This window comes from Nicotiana tabacum, chromosome 6 (assembly GCF_000715075.1).
Source record: "Nicotiana tabacum cultivar K326 chromosome 6, ASM71507v2, whole genome shotgun sequence".
NCBI lineage: Eukaryota > Viridiplantae > Streptophyta > Magnoliopsida > Solanales > Solanaceae > Nicotiana > Nicotiana tabacum.
In genome coordinates this window covers 101311210-101331029 of record NC_134085.1, presented here as the reverse complement: position 1 = coordinate 101331029, position 19820 = coordinate 101311210, and the positions used below count along the sequence as shown (strand labels likewise).

At 34.8% G+C, this 19820-nt stretch overlaps 3 protein-coding genes across 5 annotated transcripts; 2 read left to right on the top strand and 1 right to left on the bottom strand.

Annotated features, from left to right (window-relative positions):
* The first annotated feature begins 985 nt into the window (after nt 1–985).
* LOC107815926 (uncharacterized) lies at nt 986–10161 on the top strand. 3 transcript variants are annotated; one of them, XM_016641578.2, is made up of 4 exons: nt 986–1554; nt 2561–2630; nt 2715–2787; nt 8729–8997. In XM_016641578.2, exons 1-3 carry the CDS (start codon nt 1150–1152, stop codon nt 2765–2767), a joined length of 528 nt encoding a protein of 175 aa, XP_016497064.1. In that variant the 5' UTR covers nt 986–1149; the 3' UTR covers nt 2768–2787; nt 8729–8997. The 3 variants fall into 3 exon arrangements, with proteins under 3 accessions (XP_016497064.1, XP_075111118.1, XP_016497063.1); XM_075255017.1 differs by lacking the exon at nt 8729–8997 and adding an exon at nt 10010–10161 and having other exon boundaries at nt 991–1554; nt 2715–2807; XM_016641577.2 differs by having other exon boundaries at nt 997–1554; nt 2715–2807.
* Nucleotides 10162–10187: 26 nt separating this feature from the next.
* LOC107815925 (uncharacterized) lies at nt 10188–13890 on the top strand. The gene is made up of 6 exons (XM_016641576.2): nt 10188–10318; nt 10807–11526; nt 11774–12151; nt 12246–12464; nt 13044–13329; nt 13635–13890. Exons 2-6 carry the CDS (start codon nt 11320–11322, stop codon nt 13688–13690), a joined length of 1146 nt encoding a protein of 381 aa, XP_016497062.1. The 5' UTR covers nt 10188–10318; nt 10807–11319; the 3' UTR covers nt 13691–13890.
* A 1671-nt stretch (nt 13891–15561) lies between these two features.
* Nucleotides 15562–17007, bottom strand: LOC142181955 (uncharacterized). Its single transcript, XM_075255671.1, has 3 exons — nt 16939–17007; nt 15985–16413; nt 15562–15609 (listed from the first exon to the last, which is right to left on the bottom strand). The coding sequence occupies exons 1-3, from the start codon at nt 17005–17007 to the stop codon at nt 15562–15564; spliced, it is 546 nt and encodes a 181-aa protein (XP_075111772.1).
* Nucleotides 17008–19820: the final 2813 nt, after the last annotated feature.

Here is a 19820-nt window from a genome sequence, read left to right as displayed (position 1 = left end):
TCAGAATTTTCGTAAGGAAAATCTGTGGGAAAGTTCATGTATTTATAGCCAAAAAGTTGAGTATACTGAAGAGTTGCAACTCAAAGTGGCTGTTTACGCAAACCGCCAGATTTAAATTATAACGGAAAAATAAAAACGGAGGAAAAATTAAATTACCGTTATAGAAATGGCTAATTTGGATTGAATAATATTGCATTAATCTTAATATTAACAAATAAATTTGGTCCAAAAAATTAATCAATCAAATTCGAAGTCGAGCGAGCGACGACAACTACGCGAGGCTTGCCTTCTTCTCAACTCAGGTAGAAAAAGCGCAATTGTATGTATACCCATCAAAACTCTTTTTCTCCTCCAATATAGGACAATGTCCCTTTGTCAAAGAGGGAAATTTAAATTTTTTTTTCCTCTATTTTTCATTCACTCTATTTTTGCTCTAACAAGCTTAAACCCAACAACTACTACACAGAACCACCACCATCAACCGAAATCACAACAAACCACCGTCTCTAGTCGGCGCTCGCAAATACTTCCTTTAGCCATCACCACCATCAACTACCATGTTTATATATATAAAATCCCTCAATTATAATCGCTATCACTACCAATCACCACTAACTACTACCCAAAACTGCCACCAATCAAAATCACCACCAACCACCGCCTCTATTTGTTCTTAACAAATGAAAAAGCGAAGTAAACGATCAACAAATTGCTTTGGTCCCATTAAGAAGCATGCTATATCTTCATAATTTGACTCATCGCCAAAAATGCACAAAATGAACTTGTCAAATATCAAATAAACAAATCTTTCAAAAATCAGCTATGGGAAACCTTTTCTTCTACTGAGTACTTAATTTTTATGGATATTAAAACATCTTCTATGGCCACTTGATTTAAAAAAAATCAATGAGTGCGGTCCCAAGTCCCAACGTCTAAGCAATAAAAATCTCATTACGAAAAGAAAAAGATAAAAAGATTTTTTAAAAAAGAAGAGAAGAACATTAAAGATCCAATTTCTATTTTAAAAATCAATTCTGTGGGTGTTCACAAATAGTGATATTATAATAAATATTCCTTTTTAGGCACTCTACAATTACTCAAAATTCAAAAAGTAGAGGCCTAGTGGTTTTTTTTTTCCTGTGACGTTTTATGGGGAAATCGGTTCTTTCGCCAAATAGAATCCAAGATTTTGCCAGAATTATCAGCAGCTCCAATAACAGGATCCACGGCCCGACCCAAGTCAAACCACCCGCATCCAGAATTAGGTCAGTTCCATCCGCAAAGTCCAGGGCGGTGGTCGGCGGCGATTCATCGGAGCGGCGGCTAAAGTTGAGGACGAAGAACATGGAAGAAGCAAGCTCTAACTCCAATTCGAATACTTCTTCGTCGAACCAACAGCGGCAACGGGTACCCCTTGCTGACGTGGTAGCTGACTGTGTGAAGCGGTGGTTCCAGGATACTCTCAAGGAGGCTAAAGCCGGTGACATTAGCATGCAGGTCCTTGTTGGTCAGATGTATTATAGTGGCTATGGTATTTCCAGAGATGCACAGAAGGTGATTGATTTTTTGCTTCCGTTGATTTTTTTTTTGGCTTGTCTTAGTTCTCTATATAGTGCTCGTAGTTTTCTTATAATCTAGAAACTTAGTGATGTATAAATAACATACTTTAGAAATTCATGCTTTCTATTGACAAGAGAAAACCCCATAAAACATGTTGTTGGAGAGCATTCTGAATTTAGAATTGCATTGAACTTTTTTTGTTTTGATGAGGATGGTGTCCGGGCCACTTGCATGCTTGATTATTCCACTTGGTACCTGCTATCTACCTTAGTACAAGTACAAAAAATAAAAATAGAGTAAGCTTGTCACAGGTTCACTAGAAAAATCCCTTTGTAGCACAGGTACCGGGTAACACTGTCCACCAATACTTAGGTATATAGGAAGAAATTACCTAGGGTTTTTTGTCTGCGTGGAGTTTACAATTGAACATTTGACACTTTTGTGCTTTTATAGAGTGAAGTTGAACTGTTGAACTTTGGGAAAAATGGCTGAGAGCAAATGTTTATCATTGTCAAGCACATGAAATATCTTCAAATTTGAAATTCAAGCTTGTGGTTGCCTTGTAATACTAGAAGATACACATAATTAAGAGAATGTGTCCTCTATGTGAAGACAACAATGGAATTGAACTCGAACTCTTTAATAATTCAAGAAAAGAAAAAAAAGAAAAAGAAACTACAGTGTGCCTGCTCAGTTCAAGTGCTTATTTTCTTCTTAATCAAGGTACACAATAATTAAGACAACAATGTACGTGCTTACTTATCTTATCTCTTATTCAAGAAGTGAAAAACCAGAGTGTACCCGCTCAATTTTGTCTATTCTCACTAAAAGTTGCTCAAAATTTTCAAAGTAAAAAAGAAAATAGCACCAATCTTTCATCTGCCCAGAATTAGAGTTCTAGGTATGTTTGAAAGATTGACAGTTTTTCGGTTTTCTCTCTCTATTTGTTGTGTCTGAGGATGTGGGAAATGCTTCTACCGATTGATCCATTTGGGTACAGGGAAGAGCTTGGATTAACCGAGCTTCAAAGAGTCGGTCATCAGCGTGGAAAGTGAGTGATAAACGCCCAGGTATGTAGACGTTGGGTTTACTGATTATATTTGTTTGGCATTGTTGTATATTAGTCCAATTGTTATCTTTTTTTTCCTTTTTAGGCTATAATGCTAGTGATTCTGATTCTGATGATACTGTGGAGGACGCAAAGTAAAATTGAAGCACTTTTCACGGGTAAAACAAGCTATAGCATCGTAAGTTCAATTGCGTTAATTTCTTTCACCCTTGTTGTGCAAACTTTTGAAGTTACGGTCTTGATCTACTTTATTTCTTAGTTGATTGAAAATTGTTGCACTTGCTAGGATGTCGAATCTCATGTGGTGTATGACAATGTCACTCTAACTAGATTACTTGATATTTGATAATTTCTTTAGGTGTTTGATCTCCATCTCTCCTTATTAGTCGGTGGACTTAACTTCTTTTGTTAGTCGTGATTGAGAATAAAGTTGAAAACTTTTCTTTAGGGTCATTCTCCACGCTAGATGTCAGCCCAAAATTGCATACAGTTGCTATTACCCACCATGAAGCCAAATGAACTTAGAGAAACTCTTTCTTCCCTTTATGATTCCTTCCCACGAGCATGTCCTGTATGTTGCATGAGAACAATACCTTCCTCCACATGGCATCTTCCAAGCATGCAAATCTCCATAGCTGATTTTCTCATCAGAGTTTGGTCTAATATGTTCTTTGCAGATGCCCATCGTCCTGCTTTAATTGGGGCTATGATCTTATCTCACCCTACAAATGCCAGCTCCTTTCTCCATAAGCTCCACTGCGGGAAAAGTCCTTTTGTAGTTTTTCAGTCCTCATGCTAATCGATTCTTGAACAATGATATGAAGCATGTGGGGACACTTATAAGTGCCGCCTTTACAAGAATTTTTTTGCTGCCCTCAAACAAGAATTGTCTATTCCATCCTTCCAATCTCATTCAATCCTCTGTATCATGGTAGTCTCAGTTCCGTATCCTTAAATTTTCCTCCTAGAAGTAGGCCCATGTATGTTAGCCAACTTATACCACAAGCTGATGCTAATTCTAGAATGCTTTGTACTTCTCCAATCAGTAATAATTATGAGTTTCCCAGGTTAACGTGTAGTCCAGATACAACTTCAAACCAAATCATGTGCTGCACAAGAATCGTACCTGTCTTGTCTGTGCTTCAGAAGATGGACAATGCCTCTATAAAAGACTGAAATAGAGATGTCATCTTGTTCCTCCATTGCTTACCTCACAGCCGCTCAAGAAACCTCTAGCTATGGTTGTTCCACCAATCCACCAATGATGTCAATAGGTCTACTACCTCTACTCAATTAGTCAATAAATGTATATATCTCGATTGCCAAGTAGCTATACGAATCCTCTATATTCCGCTTTATTTACAATATTTAATTTCAAACTGTATAAAAAAATTGTTTTTTTAATCTAAATTTAGAAATTCTCTAAAGCTCACACTCATCCCTACACAAACAAGTCTAAACCAGAAGATTTTCCTGTAGATATCTGATCTAATGCAAGCTAGAGATCCTCACAGCAGATACTCAAAATATTTCCACCTCTTCTATTTTCCGCGAAGCCCATTCTGAGAAGGACATATATAGTTCACATGGTCATAGAACATTTTGATAATCCTGGTTTATCACATCTCAACGTCTAGCCTATTGTCTCATTAGCAAGCATACTTGCATCCAAAATCTCTCTCCCCCAAACAAAAGCATTCTGATTGTTGGATGTGAGCTTATAATATGAGACCTTTACTGACGACACCTTTGCTACATACAAAAGTCAAAGTAAACTTTTTTTAATACCCAGTGCCCCCCTCTCCCCCCCCCCCTCTTATCATGATTATATATGAGTAACTAAAGCTTCGTTCAAAGAACACACATTGGTAGAAGTGATCCATGCAATTCATTGTGTCATTTCTTGCCACTTCCCAATCAATGTTGAGATGTTTTAGTGAGACCATTCGGTCCAAGTGCTTTATCATTTGAGGCCCGATCAACTCTCTATAGCTTGTTAGACATTATCAAAGCTCAGAAGTTTTCTTAAGCTCTACCTTTTGTTTGTGGCTAATACCTAAGTTGCTCGCGCTCTTCACTTTCGGCCGCACCTGTGTCAGCATGGCACTAATGCTAGTATGGGTGTGAGTGTGGGATCTGTATCAGATCTGGTCAATCTATTTTGGGTACTTTGACCAAAAGCTAGGGAGAAATTCGAGACAAGATACGGTTTGGTTTTTGAAATCAAAACCAAATTTAGGGTAGCTTTGATGTGAGTATTGCCGCCGTTGTGGAAGGCCTTGAATGGATCCTGCAAGAACCAAAGAACCAGTTCTTGCTTCTTTTATTTCTTCTTCTTTTTTAAGGGAGAGGAGTAGAGAACTTCGAATAGGGACTTTGTGAAAAGAAGATCTCTACGACGGGAATTGGGAAAACTGTATGAGTAATAGAGTTCTTAAATGAGGCTTAATGTTGGGGTTTACCTGGTAAAAAATATTGTACCCTTTGATCTCCCATATAAGAAAATCAATGTAGTGAAAGCTTGACACATTTGATGAGTCTTCAAGAGCTTTATTCCTATAAGAATTAGAGTTCCAGTCCAAAAGTATAAAAATCAATTTTCAATTGTGAATGAAAGATAACTGTGCAAAAATTATTTCTTATAATATTGATAAGTCTCAAAATTTAGGCATATTTTTATAATGCTTTTTTTAGATATTTAAATTTTTTTTAGCCAAATACTTGCACATGTATTTGAATCTAGATAAGTACCCCTAGCTCTAAAAATTTAGATCATGAAGGATCCGACCTCAAGATCCACACACATAACACGCACCGGAGTCCGAGCAATTTAGGCTAATACTCTAATTCAACACCTCCGTGACTGGCCTTAAGATTATTTTTCCTGATTTAGTGTTTGTAAATATTGTAGAAATTTTCCCCTAACTTCATTATCCTCAGGAGCTCCTGTCCATTGATTTAAATTTATATATTTTAAAGGAAGCTATATCTCTTACTTTTATGAGCTCTAGGCGTATGCCAGAAGAACTTGACTTTTCCTTTAAAAGTTCAGTGCAATCTCCATTTTCTACCAATTTTTGCGGGAATAGTTTCCAGCATATCTCCCGTGAGTAACATTTTCCTATAAGTATTTTTTTAAAGTTCTTTTCTTTCTAAGCAGTGGGGAATAGAATAACCCGGCTGAAACGTAATGATCTTACGTCTGTAATGCATTTTATGTCTCATAATAGGTCCCATTCTTCTACTCTTTTCTGGAAGTACCTATACACAAAAGCTCAGCGTGCAATTTACATGAATCTATTTTTCATCTTCAAACTAGTGAGTTTCAATAAATCTGTAGCCAGAAAAATAAATTATTTTTTTCCCGAAAGTATTTTCTTTTATTAATTCTGCATTGGAGAAAGGAATTAGTTTTTTTGCCTGATCTTGTCATCACAAGTCTTCCCATTATTCCCGTCTTTCCGTTTCGGATTGTTCAATTCCTTTGAACAAATTTTCAATGTTTGTCTCTACACTTGCAAACAACTTTTTGTACATCTTTAATTCCTCAATGCTCTTAGGCCTTTAGCTTCTTGAAGCTTGGTTCTCCTTCAACAGAATAGCTATCCCTTTACTCTTTAACCATCATTTTGAAGTTTTGTTGCTGTAATGATGTATTTTCGGATCTGAAATATGAAAGCCCTCTGTGTATCCTGTTCTCTAATAAATATGGCCAATTTCAGATATTGGTTTAGGCAACTCAAGAAGCTATCCTATTCGTCCGTGTGAATTTAGGAATCTCTCTTCCCACCTAGTTTTGTATCAAAAGTCTTTCTGGTCTTTCTACTATGGAAACTCTTCTCCTATTCATCCACATGAACTTTTTCCCGGATAAAGGTATAATCACGACTCCACTAGTAAACTGGTAATATAAGAAATCCTCCGTGACCTCCCTGGTAATATAAGAAATCCTCCGTGACCTCCCTGCTAATTTTATTTATCTTTTTATAACGGTGGTAGTGTCCTAGCCATTTTGCTCGCACCTCGACTATCACCATGTACTTGCTAGCTCCTATCAGCACATGTAACAAGTAACGTTACCACTAAAGCTTAATTGGATTGGAAGAATTCAACTAGCATTTTCTCCCTTGATTTTCATTCTACTTTATTTATCGTTTGGTCACACCTAATGTTTTAAAAGGCATTTTCGGGGATAGTCCCGGGATGAGCCTTGGGGTGAGGCGCACAAAAAATGCCACGAGGCGATGGTGGGGTCGAAAGTCTCAGGAGGCATACGCCCAGGCGTTGAGGCACGTTTTTTTTGTAGTGAGGCGTAAGCTCAAGAGACTTTTTCAAATTAAAACAAAATTTGCTGAATAAGTCCTTAAAAATATAATACCCAAATTCTCAAAAGTTAGCTTGTAAGTACTTCAAAGTTTTAAAACGGAACTGAAACATTAAATTTAAAAGTCAAGACCTTTTTTTATTGCTAGAACCCCTAATTTATGGTCTTTTCCAATTCTTTATCTTGTCTGCTAGTTTGCTACTATCTCCCAAAAGCAACGAACAATCGATATTTATTTTTGTTGAGAAAACTCATTTTCCTCCATAGCAACAAGTTCAAAGTTCAAATTGCAGGTTTGTCATCCTTTTTATTATTTCAAGTAGAGAACTTTATTCTTTTCAACTCAAGTTACTTGTGCTTTTAAGTGGCGTATAATGGATTATTTTGACTAGTTTTTTGTGGGGATAGAGTATATCTATATATTTTTTTCACTTATTTATAGTTTTCTCAATTTTTATGCAATTTTACCTATTTAAGAACATTTATTGTAAATACCTATGGGGCCTACGCCCCGTGCCACGGGGCTTACGCCTCGCCTTACGCCCATGCCTTTTAAAATACTGGTCACATCCTTCGTTGCCCTCCTTGAACATTCTATCAGAGTGCAATTGTTCGTCGATGCAATTGCATTAAAATTTCCTGTCTCTAGCTTATGAGGGACCTGCCTAATATAGTAACTGTTTCCTAATGGCGTCTCATGGAAGTGAGTGATTGAGGTTAAAATATTTATCAAGGGCCTGGAGAGGTGAAACTTATGGCACCACAACTAAATAACTATTCCTTCTGCTCCAAAATAGACCCAAAAGAAAATCATAGATTTGCATGTATCAGCAAAAACTTCCATTATCTGTTAGTGGAAATTAGAGTTGTAATATGTTTGCTTCTTGTGGACTGCTAAAGTGGAGGAAGTTTCTGCTCTCATTTTCCCTAAAAGAACAGTAAAATGGATTTCATACGGTTTCTAGAAGGGTAAAGGAAACTAAGCATAACTTATAATTGTATTTGATATAGACTACGCCCTTCTAACCTTGATTGATGTCAAGGTAACAGGAAGCAGAATAAGATGACTGTCTATGTTCAAGGCTAGATATAAAGTTGCTTGAAAGGCATTTAAGATGGCACTTTTTCCACAGAAGGTGGAACAAACTTGACTATTTTGTCCTCCTAATGGCAATCTATTTTTTAGTGTGGCTACTTTTTGCTCCGCCACTTGGGACTATTTTTTTGGTTCTGCCAAAGTAAGAGATAATAATTTGCTCATTCGCAATTTTAGTTAAGTCTTCACTAGTTTCTCGTTGTCTTTTGACGCATTTTATGCATTTCCATTTTGGTTCACTCATTGGTTCAATACATGGAGTAGGTTTTGATTTTTGGGCATTTACGAGATTGTTTCTTACCAAGTAAAAGGTGAGCCAACGTGCTTATTTTTAGGAAGCGAAGTGTGCAGGATATGACGACAGAAATACAACTATTGCCTGCAATTCTTTAGAGTGCTAGGAAAACTAACTTTTTGTCAGCTATATAACCTCTTTTCTTTAGTGGTTGTCTTTTTTTTTTTTTCCGGGGGGGGGGGGGGGGGTTGGTGGCTATTTCTTCTTCGAGGAGTCTGGTGAGTTATCCAATCATCTCAGTAGAAATAAAGTGAACGTTATATTGTGCTCACAAGTTTATTATGGCGTCCTCGATTTTCTTTTGCCGACAATGGGGCACATCATAGTTTCCATGCTTGAAACTTTATATCCTATAATGCACTAATTATAATTTGTTTTATGCAGTATATTTTTGTGCTATGCCTATGCCAGCTGCCAATCCTTTGCAGTTTTGTAACAGACGTTGAACTGGACTTACTGTTCTGATCTTCATGGTCGTTTTTCATTGAAGTACTCCATGTCCATAATGTTATTTTGCCTAACTGGACTGATAGCAAATCACTTTCTTTACATTAGTTTATTATCTTTGTGTCATGGTGGTTTGATCTTGTAATTCTGGCTTAACTGGGAAAAAAACTGGTAAGGCAATCATTCTTTGTTTAGTTCGTCGTCAAGTCTGCTTTAGTGGATTTTGCTTTTCAAGTCTTCGTGTTTGTTGAATGGACATTTGAAACCTCAAGTTGCTTTGGTGTAGTTGCATGCCGGAGAGTTGTTCCATTTTGTGGCAAACATAGATAACATTTTGTAGTTTATTTTGAAACCAGCTCCTAAGGACCCGTTTAGCCATAGATTTTGCCAAAATAAATTTGAGTTTTATTTGGCAAACACATGTTTGGTCATAGATTTTGCCTATATTTCGTTAAAATTCCAAATCCCAAAACCAGCTCAATAGTTGGTTTTGGGCCAAAATATCACTATTACATTTTTTTAAAAATTGCCCCAAATTTTTGTATTTTATCAAAGAGCCCACCATTTGTTATTTTGTAACAATGTTGCTTCGTCTTCTCGGTCATCTGATAGTGTATTATGTAGTGCATTATAAAAATGATAATTTTGTATCAAATTTATTTATGTTTAAAACTATGGTTTGCGATAATATAATGAATGTCATTGATAATTTTACTGTGAGTATTTGTGATAGTTTTTAGAAGGAATTTTTACATCCTATAGCAAAGGTTAACACCCTATTTATTTAAAATAAATACCATTTAAATAAATTATATTCTATAGATATCTTTTATGATTTATAGCAAAATTTTTAATTTTGGTTATCTTGTACACTTAAGCCACTAAGACGCTATGTTTTATTTTCCTCCCTCCATTCTTAGATTTTTCTTTCTCATAGTTACCATTTTTCATACAACTTTTCAATACACGTTCACCCTCTCTCTACTTTGATACAATCTATTTTCTTTCCAATTCCCTGTAAGCACAATCAACACCAGAGAATCCTCCTCACCCACACCACTGCTTCCTCCTTCCCCAATATCGGCGTAAACCCTAATCTCCTCAAGATTTTACTCATTTGTTTTTATAATTAGTGTGATAAGTATTTAATTTTTTTGATTTTCGCTATTTTTGCTTATTCTCAACATCTCTACTTACCAAATTTTCTCTAATCAACAGTACCTAAGCGTATTCTCACAATGTCTGAGAATACACCCCGCAAGTTGATTACTAGAGGTATACCCACAAAAATTCTCAATTTTGACGGGCCATCTTTCTCCTTGCAAATCACTCAAGGGGAATTGGATGCAAGTTTAGCCAAAAATATGGCATTGAAGAAGAGAACAAAATCTCGACATGACAATTTCAAAGAAACCCAAGTCGAGAAATCATTGAAGGAAACAAGACTTCCCATTCCGGCCTGAAGCTTCTTCTGTCAAGGAGAAGGAGGTTGAAGCAAGTAAAAGCTCGGATACACTGGAAGAAAAGGTAATTTCTGATGTATTCATCTGTATTATAAATGTATTCATATGTATTTATATGTATAAACCTGTTGAATTCTCTGTTCAAAAAGGATATTCAATGTATTTTTGTACTTATAGAAAATAATGATACAAATATGTATATGTATTCTTATAGTTGTATTTATAAGGATTTTCAAAGTTCCAATTACTGTTTTATTCTAATTGCAATGTCTTTATTTGTTGTATGCGTATGTATTATATTAGTACATATATTTCTATCACTGATATCTTACTCCAGTTTATTTTCCAGTATGTATTTAGTTGTATTCATATGTATTCATGTCAGTTATACTATGAAATATGTGTTGTATTCAGTTGTATTTATATGTATTTATTCTTGTTAAATGCATGGAATTAAGTTGTTTGTGAAAAAACAGCCTATATTTGCACCTCATATCAGTGTATATACTAACACTGACATAGTCTCCGAGCTAAAAGAAAATCTTACTCCAGAGCAGTACAAACAACTGGGTAATACTTGTTTTGGTAATTTCCTTCAAATGAAGCATTGTGAAGCCCAACATCAACTCTTCAGATGCTTCATGGCTCTCCAGTTAGAAGGAAGTCCTAACAATGTATTTGCAATACACATCACTGGTACTTCCTTATCTTTCTCAATAAGGGAGTTTGCGCTTGTGACTGGCCTCAAATGTGTTGGTAACGATGCTGATTTTGAGTTCAATGAAAAGGTTCCTAACCGGCTTATTGAGACTTACTTTGGAGGTGTCAATCTTGTCAAGAAGAAAGATTTGATGAAATGCTTTGCTGACAAGAACTGGCGACAACGATGGGGATGCCTTGAAGATAGCTGTTTTGTATTTCATACACACCTTCATTTTTTCATCCGAGAAGAACAACACAACCATCCCAAGGCTACATTTTGACTTGGTAGAGAGTGTGCTCTATTCTGAATATCCATGGGGTTTAAAAGCATTTGAAAGCCTGACAAAATCTATTAGCAAGAAGATGGATGCTCAGAAGAAGTACTACATGATAGCTGGGATGCACCTAGCTATGCAAGTGTGGTTTTATGAGTGCTGTTCAAATGTTGATCCCAAAATTGCTCTCCGAGTTGATAACGTGGTCCCCAGAATACTCAATTGGAGAACCACCGGAAATCAGCCAAACTTTGCTTATCTGATGAACGGCATGTTCAATGATAATGGAAACATGGTAATTTACAATTTGTATCGTGGCTAGTTTTCAATTTACTAATCATTAATGCTGGATACAGTTATTGTTGCATACAGCTGCATGCAGTTGAATACAGTTGTTGCTGCATTCATTATTACTGCTGCATACAGTTGCATATAATTTACTAATCATTACTGCTGCCTTCATTTGAATACAAATTACAGTTTGATTCCAGAATTGCATACATCCATTCGTAGTAAGACTTTGATTGTATTTCGTTTTTCAGATTGTTTACAAGGACATCCACCCGACCGATATAGAGCTTGCTGTTATTCAGATTCCTCCAGTAGGCGTTGCTGTTGAGAACAGTCCTACTCCTACTCATTCAGACAAGTCGGCAGAGGATTCAGATGACTTTTCTCCGACACCTGATCTTCAGTGTAAGAAGAAACATGCTGCAAGTGTTGGTCCATCTTCATCACCGCCCCATAAAAAGCGCAAGGAACAGATTATTCATCCCTCAAATATAGAGAATAAATCCAAGATTCCTCCTGTTGGTGTAACTGAAATTGCACAAAATGTTTTACAACACAATAAGCTGGCAGATTCCAAAAATAATGAAGTATCTTCTTTGAGGAAAGATCTAAATTCATTCAAAGAATACGTGAGTTTTTTATCCACGCATTACACATTACTGTTTAGTGCTTAACATTCGTATATTTTTGGCGCACTTTTCTAATTATTTCTGTCTTGCTAAGGTTGTGGGCGAGTTCAAGTCTTTGAGATCATTGATAAATGATAACTTTAAGAAGCTTTCTGACCATCTTCAAGACAATCAACAAAAAGAAAGCTTACACCAGAGAAAGGAAACCACAGGGAGACGTGATGATGGTATTGAAATGCCATATGATGCCAACTTGAAAGATATTCCAAAAGGTCACAGACAGACTGATACAGTTGTCGGGGATAATGTTGAGGTTTAACATTTTTAACATCTTTAGCATATGTTTATATTCCTATTTGCTCTTATTCGGATTAATCTTATATAAACCAATTTTGTAACATTGTGAAATACAATTATATACAGAATAATTCAGTATTTTTAAAAATCTTAATCCTATATGTATTTATATTTTACTAACTTTATTTCTACATAATTATTGTGCTCTTCTCATGTTGTATCTACATGTATTCATATATATATTACAACATGATATTTGTATACATTTAAGCTGTATTTTACTGTATTCAGATGTATTTTAAATGGCATCATTATTCTTAAATAACTGTTGTATTTTACTGTATTCAGATATATTTTAAAAGTTCTTAGTAATTGTAACTAACAGATGTATATCAGTACTATGTATTTAATTGCCTCATTAGTCTTGAATAACAACATATATTTAAATGTATTCAGATGTACTATTCTTGAATCTGTGTGATGTATTTAAATGAGTTTTCACTTATCATATTCAGTTGCTTTATTGTATTTATATGTATTTAACTGTATTCATACAGTCAGTTACTACACTAACAATGATGCATACGTCTAACAGAATATAATGGTTAATGCTCTTTGTGTGGAGTCAAGAGTGGAGGGGAATACTACATCAGAGGTGCCGTGCAACATACCACCTATAGGCCAAGATGGTGCATCTACAGATTACTATGTATCTCAATTTGAGCTGGACGACAAGTTTCTTCCCAGTCAAATTCCAGAAATTAGAATTGTGATACACAACAGTGCAAAAAAAGTTGAATCAACCCCAGTACCATCTCATAGGAATCGTCGACCAAGTAGATGGTATTCTTCGCCTTACGAGTCTAACTTCGACTCCGCAGGTTAGTGTTTTATAAACTAATGATCTATTTCCCTATGGTTTTTATAATTAAAAGTCTCTATTCACGAATTCAATGAACAACAAGTACTTCAATAAAGTTGACCCCCATTTTTGAAAAAAGACACCCCTTTGAGGATGATTCAATAACGGGGCCACATCCTACATTAATCATACATGAATACGACAAATGGGTTTGTGATGGTCTTCTCGCTAGACATGAACATAAGTGAGTTTTTCCCCAGTATGTCTATTACGTATTTATATTTTTAAAAATGGATATAATATTTTTTTATATCATACTTGTAGAAGTAATTTGGAAGATCATTACAAGAAGAACAAGTCAACACTTCATATACCATTGAATTTTGGAGTTGATCAAGTCAATTCAAAAAATTGATTTTACCTTCTATCGTTTGACGATAAACTATGGGATGACAACGTAAGTTTTACCCCTTCCAACTCCACTTAATTCATTTCTTTAGTATTGGTTTTTCTAATTGTATAATTCACAAATTGAGCTCACATAAATTTGTCTTACATTACTTTTATGTATTCAATTGTACTTAGATGTATCTTTTACATGCTGTATTTAATTGTATTCAGATGTATTTTAACATTACTCAGTAGTTGTAAATAACAGATGTATTTAACTGAATCTGTATGATGTATTTAATGGCATCATTATTCTTAAATAAATGCTGTATTTTACTGTATACATATGTATTTTAATGTATTCAGTAATTGTAACTAACAGATGTATATCAGTACTATGTATTTAATTGCCTCATTAGTCTTGAATAACAACATGTATTTAAATGTATTTAGATGTATTTTAACATCACTCTGTAGTTGTAAATAGCAGATGTATTTAACTGAATCTGTATGATGTATTTAATGGCATTATTATTCTTAAATAATTGCTGTATTTTACTGTATTCAGATATATTTTAATATATTCAGATGTCTTGAATCTGGAACTGAGTTTCACTTATCATATACAATTTCTTTTTCTTAATTTGATTCATTGCACTAACACTATGTAATTAAATTTGTGTATAGCATATTGACGTCATATTCTACTATCTGAGAAAGAAGGGAAAATATAACCAAACAAGCAACTTCAAGTATACAATTGTTGATTTTATATTCAAGACAAGAATTGCAGAAATCTTCGACAGGTATGCTGATACAGATAGTAATGCAAATGTAACCAAAGAAGAGGATGTGGTATGTGAGTACATAAGGGGATACAGATTGCTAGCTAATGTACCTTGGCATACTGTTGATAATGTATTGATACCAGTCAACTTGAAGGACAAACTACACTGGATATTGGCTATTGTCTCATTCAAGGAGAGATGCATCAAAGTGTATGACTCATACAGATCTGCAGGTCATGATGCCTATGTAGCTTCTGAGATAGATAAGATAGCTAAGCTTATACGTCTGTATCTATCAATCAGTGGCTTTTACAGAGATAGTGAAGGCATAGATTGGTCTACTTACTCAACATACACTGAAAAGTCGCATACTGATCCCTTTGAAGTTGTTTTCATATCAAATCTGCCTCAACAAAAAGTTGCGAGCCTGTCTGTATTCAATCATCATTCTTGTATCATTTTAAAACTCTAATTGTATGAATTATTTTTAATTGTTTCAATCAACATTTTTCAGGGATTGTGGGGTGCATGTTGCGGAATACACAGAGTTTCTGAGCACTCTTGGTGAGATTGCACAAACAACATTTGATTCTAATCTACTCTGTCAAAGATATGGTGCTCTCCTCTGGGACTATGCTATGCGGAAGATAGACGCTGATGCCATAAGTGATAATGAAGCACCCTCCAAGATTGCTAGGCAAATCACGGAGTCAGATTCAAAGTTACAGATAGTGTTAGAGTAGCTCTAGGTGAATGTAGTTTTGGAATGTTGTTTTAGGTGAATACTGTTTTTTAGAATATCTTTTTGACAGAAGATGGTATTCAGTTAGAAAAATCAATGTTTTAATCACTTTATCAACAATGTTCATGTATGACAATTACAACTTTTCAATCTATGTTTCATTGTTTTATTCATAAGTATTCATGCTTAATCTACAATTTCTACTCGTATGTATCTTATAAGATGTATTCATACGTATTAAACAGGGCATATAAATTTGTATTAATATCCAGTCCCTTGGCTTATCAAAGTCATTGAAAGTCAGCAACTGTATGCTTCAGGTTTATCAAAGTCAACTGTAAATGTTGCTGTAAATGTACCTTGGCAACTGTAAATGTTGCTAATACATTGAAATATCAAAGTCAGCAACTGTATGCTTCAGGTTTTTACATATGTACTCAACTTGATGTATTGATTTTACTTACTCAGGTTATATGTATTTATTGAAATTGTTATATTATAGCTGAGTATATAGTTGTATTCCGATGTATTTTGATTAGTTATGTATATACAACACAGGCACTGTCTATAATAAATTGTCTAAGTACATGTTGACAAGGTTGTATTCGAATGTATTCAACACAATAATACAACTAAATGTATCCAAAATCTATTCGCGAAAGGAATTTCAAAATTTATTACTTCACAATGTCATCAAAAGTAATGACAAATCGTTGGAGCACTAATACATGTCAGAGTGTTAACTAAATCTTACGTGGAGCATTTCTACACGTTCGTTTGTTATGTCTTCCTTGCCGACATATGCTATATGAATGTTGATTTTTCGGCTGCAGCAATTCACTGAAAGGTTTATCGCACTTCTTCTTTGGCCTTCCGGAGGTCTTTTCCATTTGGGTGGTAATACAACTTCCTCTGCAACATGTGCTGGTATATTCCAGTCATTTCTGTCCGGTAGCGGGATAACAGGCACATCGTATGTCATTACAACAGAATTTGGTTTGTAATAGTTAGAGCAATAATCTTCTAGCATTAGAAACTTGCTCTTCAGTACAGCCCAAGCATGTATGCATAATAATTCATCAACTTGGAACCTCCCACAAAAGCATTTTCTCTCTAACAGGCAGACAGTGTAATGTCTCTCTCCATAGTTAACCGTATGTAAGTATTCAATCGATAGTACCACCTACATTTAAACATAGACCTATAACTTTTGAGCACATACAAATGAATTTCTTTATGTATAATGCTGAATTATTCAGTTAAATACAACTGAAATGTTTGAATACAGAAGAATACATCATATATGTAGACCGACAGACTATAAACTATAATTACGTCTTAGCTTATGAATACAATAACATACATCAAACATCTGCTTAACCTTAGGCAGTTGAAAAGAAAATACATCTAAATACATTTAAATACATGTTGCTATTCAAGACTAATGAGGCAATTAGATACATAGTACTGATATGCATCTGTTTGTTGCAATTACTGAGAACTTTTAAAATACATCTGAATACAGTAAAATACAACAGTTATTTGCAAGGATAATGATGCCATTAAAATATCATTATAAGTCTACTGCATGACAATACAACTGAATACGTCTATCTAAAAAATTCTGTATAAGTTATTTCAGAAAACAATTAAGCTATCTAAAAAAATAGCTTAATATGTGATACAATGACATTAAAATGAAACTTACAGTCATGCGTGTAGACATTGCCTCATTCAAAGTCAGCATCTCCTGGTATTTTTTCCAAGCGTTGTGCATGTCTGTGTAGCTTATTTGCGGTTACTGCAATTCCAACGTCCAAACATCTTCCTAACTTCTTCGAGGAAGTCGTATATTGGAAATTCTCTTGCTGACACTAGTGCTGCATTGATTGACTCAGCAATATTTGACGTCATGGTCCATCCCCTGTTAACAGGTGCATACAACCTAGCCCACTTTTCGTATCCAACTAACTCCAAGTATTCTTTCACCCTAATATCTACCTTCTCCATCTTCTCCATCAGACTGTCAAATTCAGCTTGTGTGTATGCTTTCGCCATCGAGAAGTATATCTCGCTCAACTTTACATGGCTCTTTTTGAATTTCTTATATACGTTGTTCCATAGATGCCATATACAGGCAAAATGTGGTACATGTGGATATACTCTCGATACAGATTTAATGATACTCTCATTTCTATTTGAAACGATGCACATGTTTTTCCTTTACACCGTATGCTATCTTGAATTGCTCAAAGAACCACGTCCAAGCAGCATCGTTCTCTGAATCAATAACACCATATGCTAGTGGCAATATATGACCTGTAAAGACAATTGAATACTTATTTTTAAAACATGTATTTCAATCTTTAAAATATTAACAAAATTTATTATAATTCACGTACTCACCTGCACCATCCAACGTGCTTGCCGAGATAAATGTCCCGGTGTAGTAAGATTTTACGTGACTTCCATCCACAACCACATGGGTCTACAATGATCAAACCCCTTTACAAAGGCATACAAAGATATATACACATACATGAACTCATTTTTGGGCATTTTACCATTCTGATGTGCGAAGATGGATATGTTATATCCATTGTATATAAGTATCCTGGTAATTTTTTGTATGAATCAACCGGTTCACCTCTCAAAAAATTTATTGCCTTTTCTTTAGCCCGCCACGCCAACATGTAGCTAATATCTACACCTAAATCTGATTTCACATCATCAATAATATCCTTTGGGGTGTATTTCCTCTTATGATTAGTAAGCTTAGGCCTAATCATACCACCTATAAGGCTGCTACTTGCCTGTCGCTGCTCATGCACCTTGTCCTTAAACGGACATGTATGGTTATCAATGAACTCTCTCACTTTGAATAGTTCTGATTTGTTAATGCTCGAAGCCTTAAACCTCCATTCACAATCTTCTGACATACATAATAATGCATAGCTGCAAAGAATCTATCATTATACGTATGATTAGCATAAATGTTTACCAAAAAATGTACTCATATACACATGAATACATTCTGACATCTATATATAAAAATTATTATACAATTGAATACAATTATAGTTATATGCATTTAAATATAATGAATACAATTATAGTTATATGCATACAATTAAATACAAAACAGTAAACAAAATAGGAAAATAAACAAACAGATGTTAAACACATCAATGAAGATTAAGTGAAAATCCACAAATATGCATAAATACATCAATGTATAACTTACAACTCCAACCAATAATACAATATACTAAAAAAATTAAATACACTAAAACCTGACAGTGTTAGACCTATCAACCCGGAATTGAAACCTTTGAGATATAGCATAATTCTCCATCACCTCTTTCAATGTAGCCTTATCCTTATATACTTGTCTAGCCATAACCTTCCTTTGATTAGTTTTTGAAATTATCAAATCCTTGTCCAGTTCGAACACCCCAATTGCTTGTCCTGAATTGACAAAATCTAGAGCAAGTTTATCATCTGTATCGGAATCATACCTTTAAACTGCTTCGTCTATTTGCACAATGTCGCCTTGATTTAAACTACCTCCGGATACAAGTTCTTTTTCAATAGTTGTTATGCACAAAGGATACATCTCAAATTCTTTGTTCTCTTTTTTCAACTCTACATACATCCTGTAACCCATATCATTATGTATTTCCATTGGCGTGCAATTTCCTTCTACTTTGTATTGAATTTTAATGGACGTTGAGATCAAATCTATTCCCAGTTGATTAGAGATTCACGCAACCAAGTCATTATACGACACATACTCCTTTATCAGTATTTCCTCAACTGAACAAATTGCTCTCAATGTTCCACTTGCCAGAATGTCGCAACAACACTGTTAGACTTGCCATATGTATAATGGAATTATACCGTATTCTGTATACAATTGTATCAATCGCACTGTTTCGTGGTTGAAAAGAGAACTAGGTACAGAAAAAAGGGAGAACTGAAAATTCAGATGTTGCTCTGGTTTTCGCTATTTTTCTTGTTGAATCGTGAATGGAAGAATACAGATTTATGGGCAATAGTTTGTGTTAGTTGAGTTAAATTAGGAGAATATCAAGTGAATTGATTTCCTTTCTGTTTTAAACAAGTTCAACCTTCCATATTTTACGCGAAATACGTTATTGTATTCACGATAAGGACGTGTGAATACATTTGAATACATCTCAAGCTTAGTTGGAATTCCAAAAGTCACGCCTATTTTTGCTATTGTATTAATGAATACAATAGCTTAAATACATCAAATAACCACATAAAAGGTATCTATAATCCGTAATATAACAAAAGGTATCTAAAATTACTAATTACACCTAAAAGATAGTGCTTTATGAAAATTTCTCTTTTTAGAACTTGTGAGTATAAGTCATATTTCATGTTTTTCCAAAATAAATTTGGAAAATATGTTTTGAAAACTGATGTCCACTCACATTTTCATCTTCAAACCAAACTTCACCCAAATCAGATTTTTCTAAACAAATTTGAAAATCTATGGCCAAACGCTAGCTAAATGTGAAACGATACGTGGGGAAAAAATTAGAAAAAGTGGAGATTGTTCTG

What these genes read in the sequence shown, in the direction of transcription:
- LOC107815926 (XM_075255017.1), top strand. Translation starts at nt 1,150, where the DNA reads ATGGGGAAATCGGTTCTTTCGCCAAATAGAATCCAAGATTTTGCCAGA. An exon ending in TTTCCAGAGATGCACAGAAG is followed by an intron (nt 1,555 to 2,560) that starts GTGATTGATTTT and finishes ATTTGGGTACAG; the next exon opens with GGAAGAGCTTGGATTAACCG. An exon ending in AGTGAGTGATAAACGCCCAG is followed by an intron (nt 2,631 to 2,714) that starts GTATGTAGACGT and finishes TTTCCTTTTTAG; the next exon opens with GCTATAATGCTAGTGATTCT.
- LOC107815925 (XM_016641576.2), top strand. Translation starts at nt 11,320, where the DNA reads ATGGATGCTCAGAAGAAGTACTACATGATAGCTGGGATGCACCTAGCT. An exon ending in TCAATGATAATGGAAACATG is followed by an intron (nt 11,527 to 11,773) that starts GTAATTTACAAT and finishes TTCGTTTTTCAG; the next exon opens with ATTGTTTACAAGGACATCCA. An exon ending in GTCTAACTTCGACTCCGCAG is followed by an intron (nt 13,330 to 13,634) that starts GTTAGTGTTTTA and finishes TCATACTTGTAG; the next exon opens with AAGTAATTTGGAAGATCATT.
- LOC142181955 (XM_075255671.1), bottom strand. Translation starts at nt 17,007, where the DNA reads ATGCACAACGCTTGGAAAAAATACCAGGAGATGCTGACTTTGAATGAG. An exon ending in CAATGTCTACACGCATGACT is followed by an intron (nt 16,414 to 16,938) that starts GTAAGTTTCATT and finishes GTTTAAATGTAG; the next exon opens with GTGGTACTATCGATTGAATA. An exon ending in AACGTGTAGAAATGCTCCAC is followed by an intron (nt 15,610 to 15,984) that starts GTAAGATTTAGT and finishes TCAATGTATTAG; the next exon opens with CAACATTTACAGTTGCCAAG.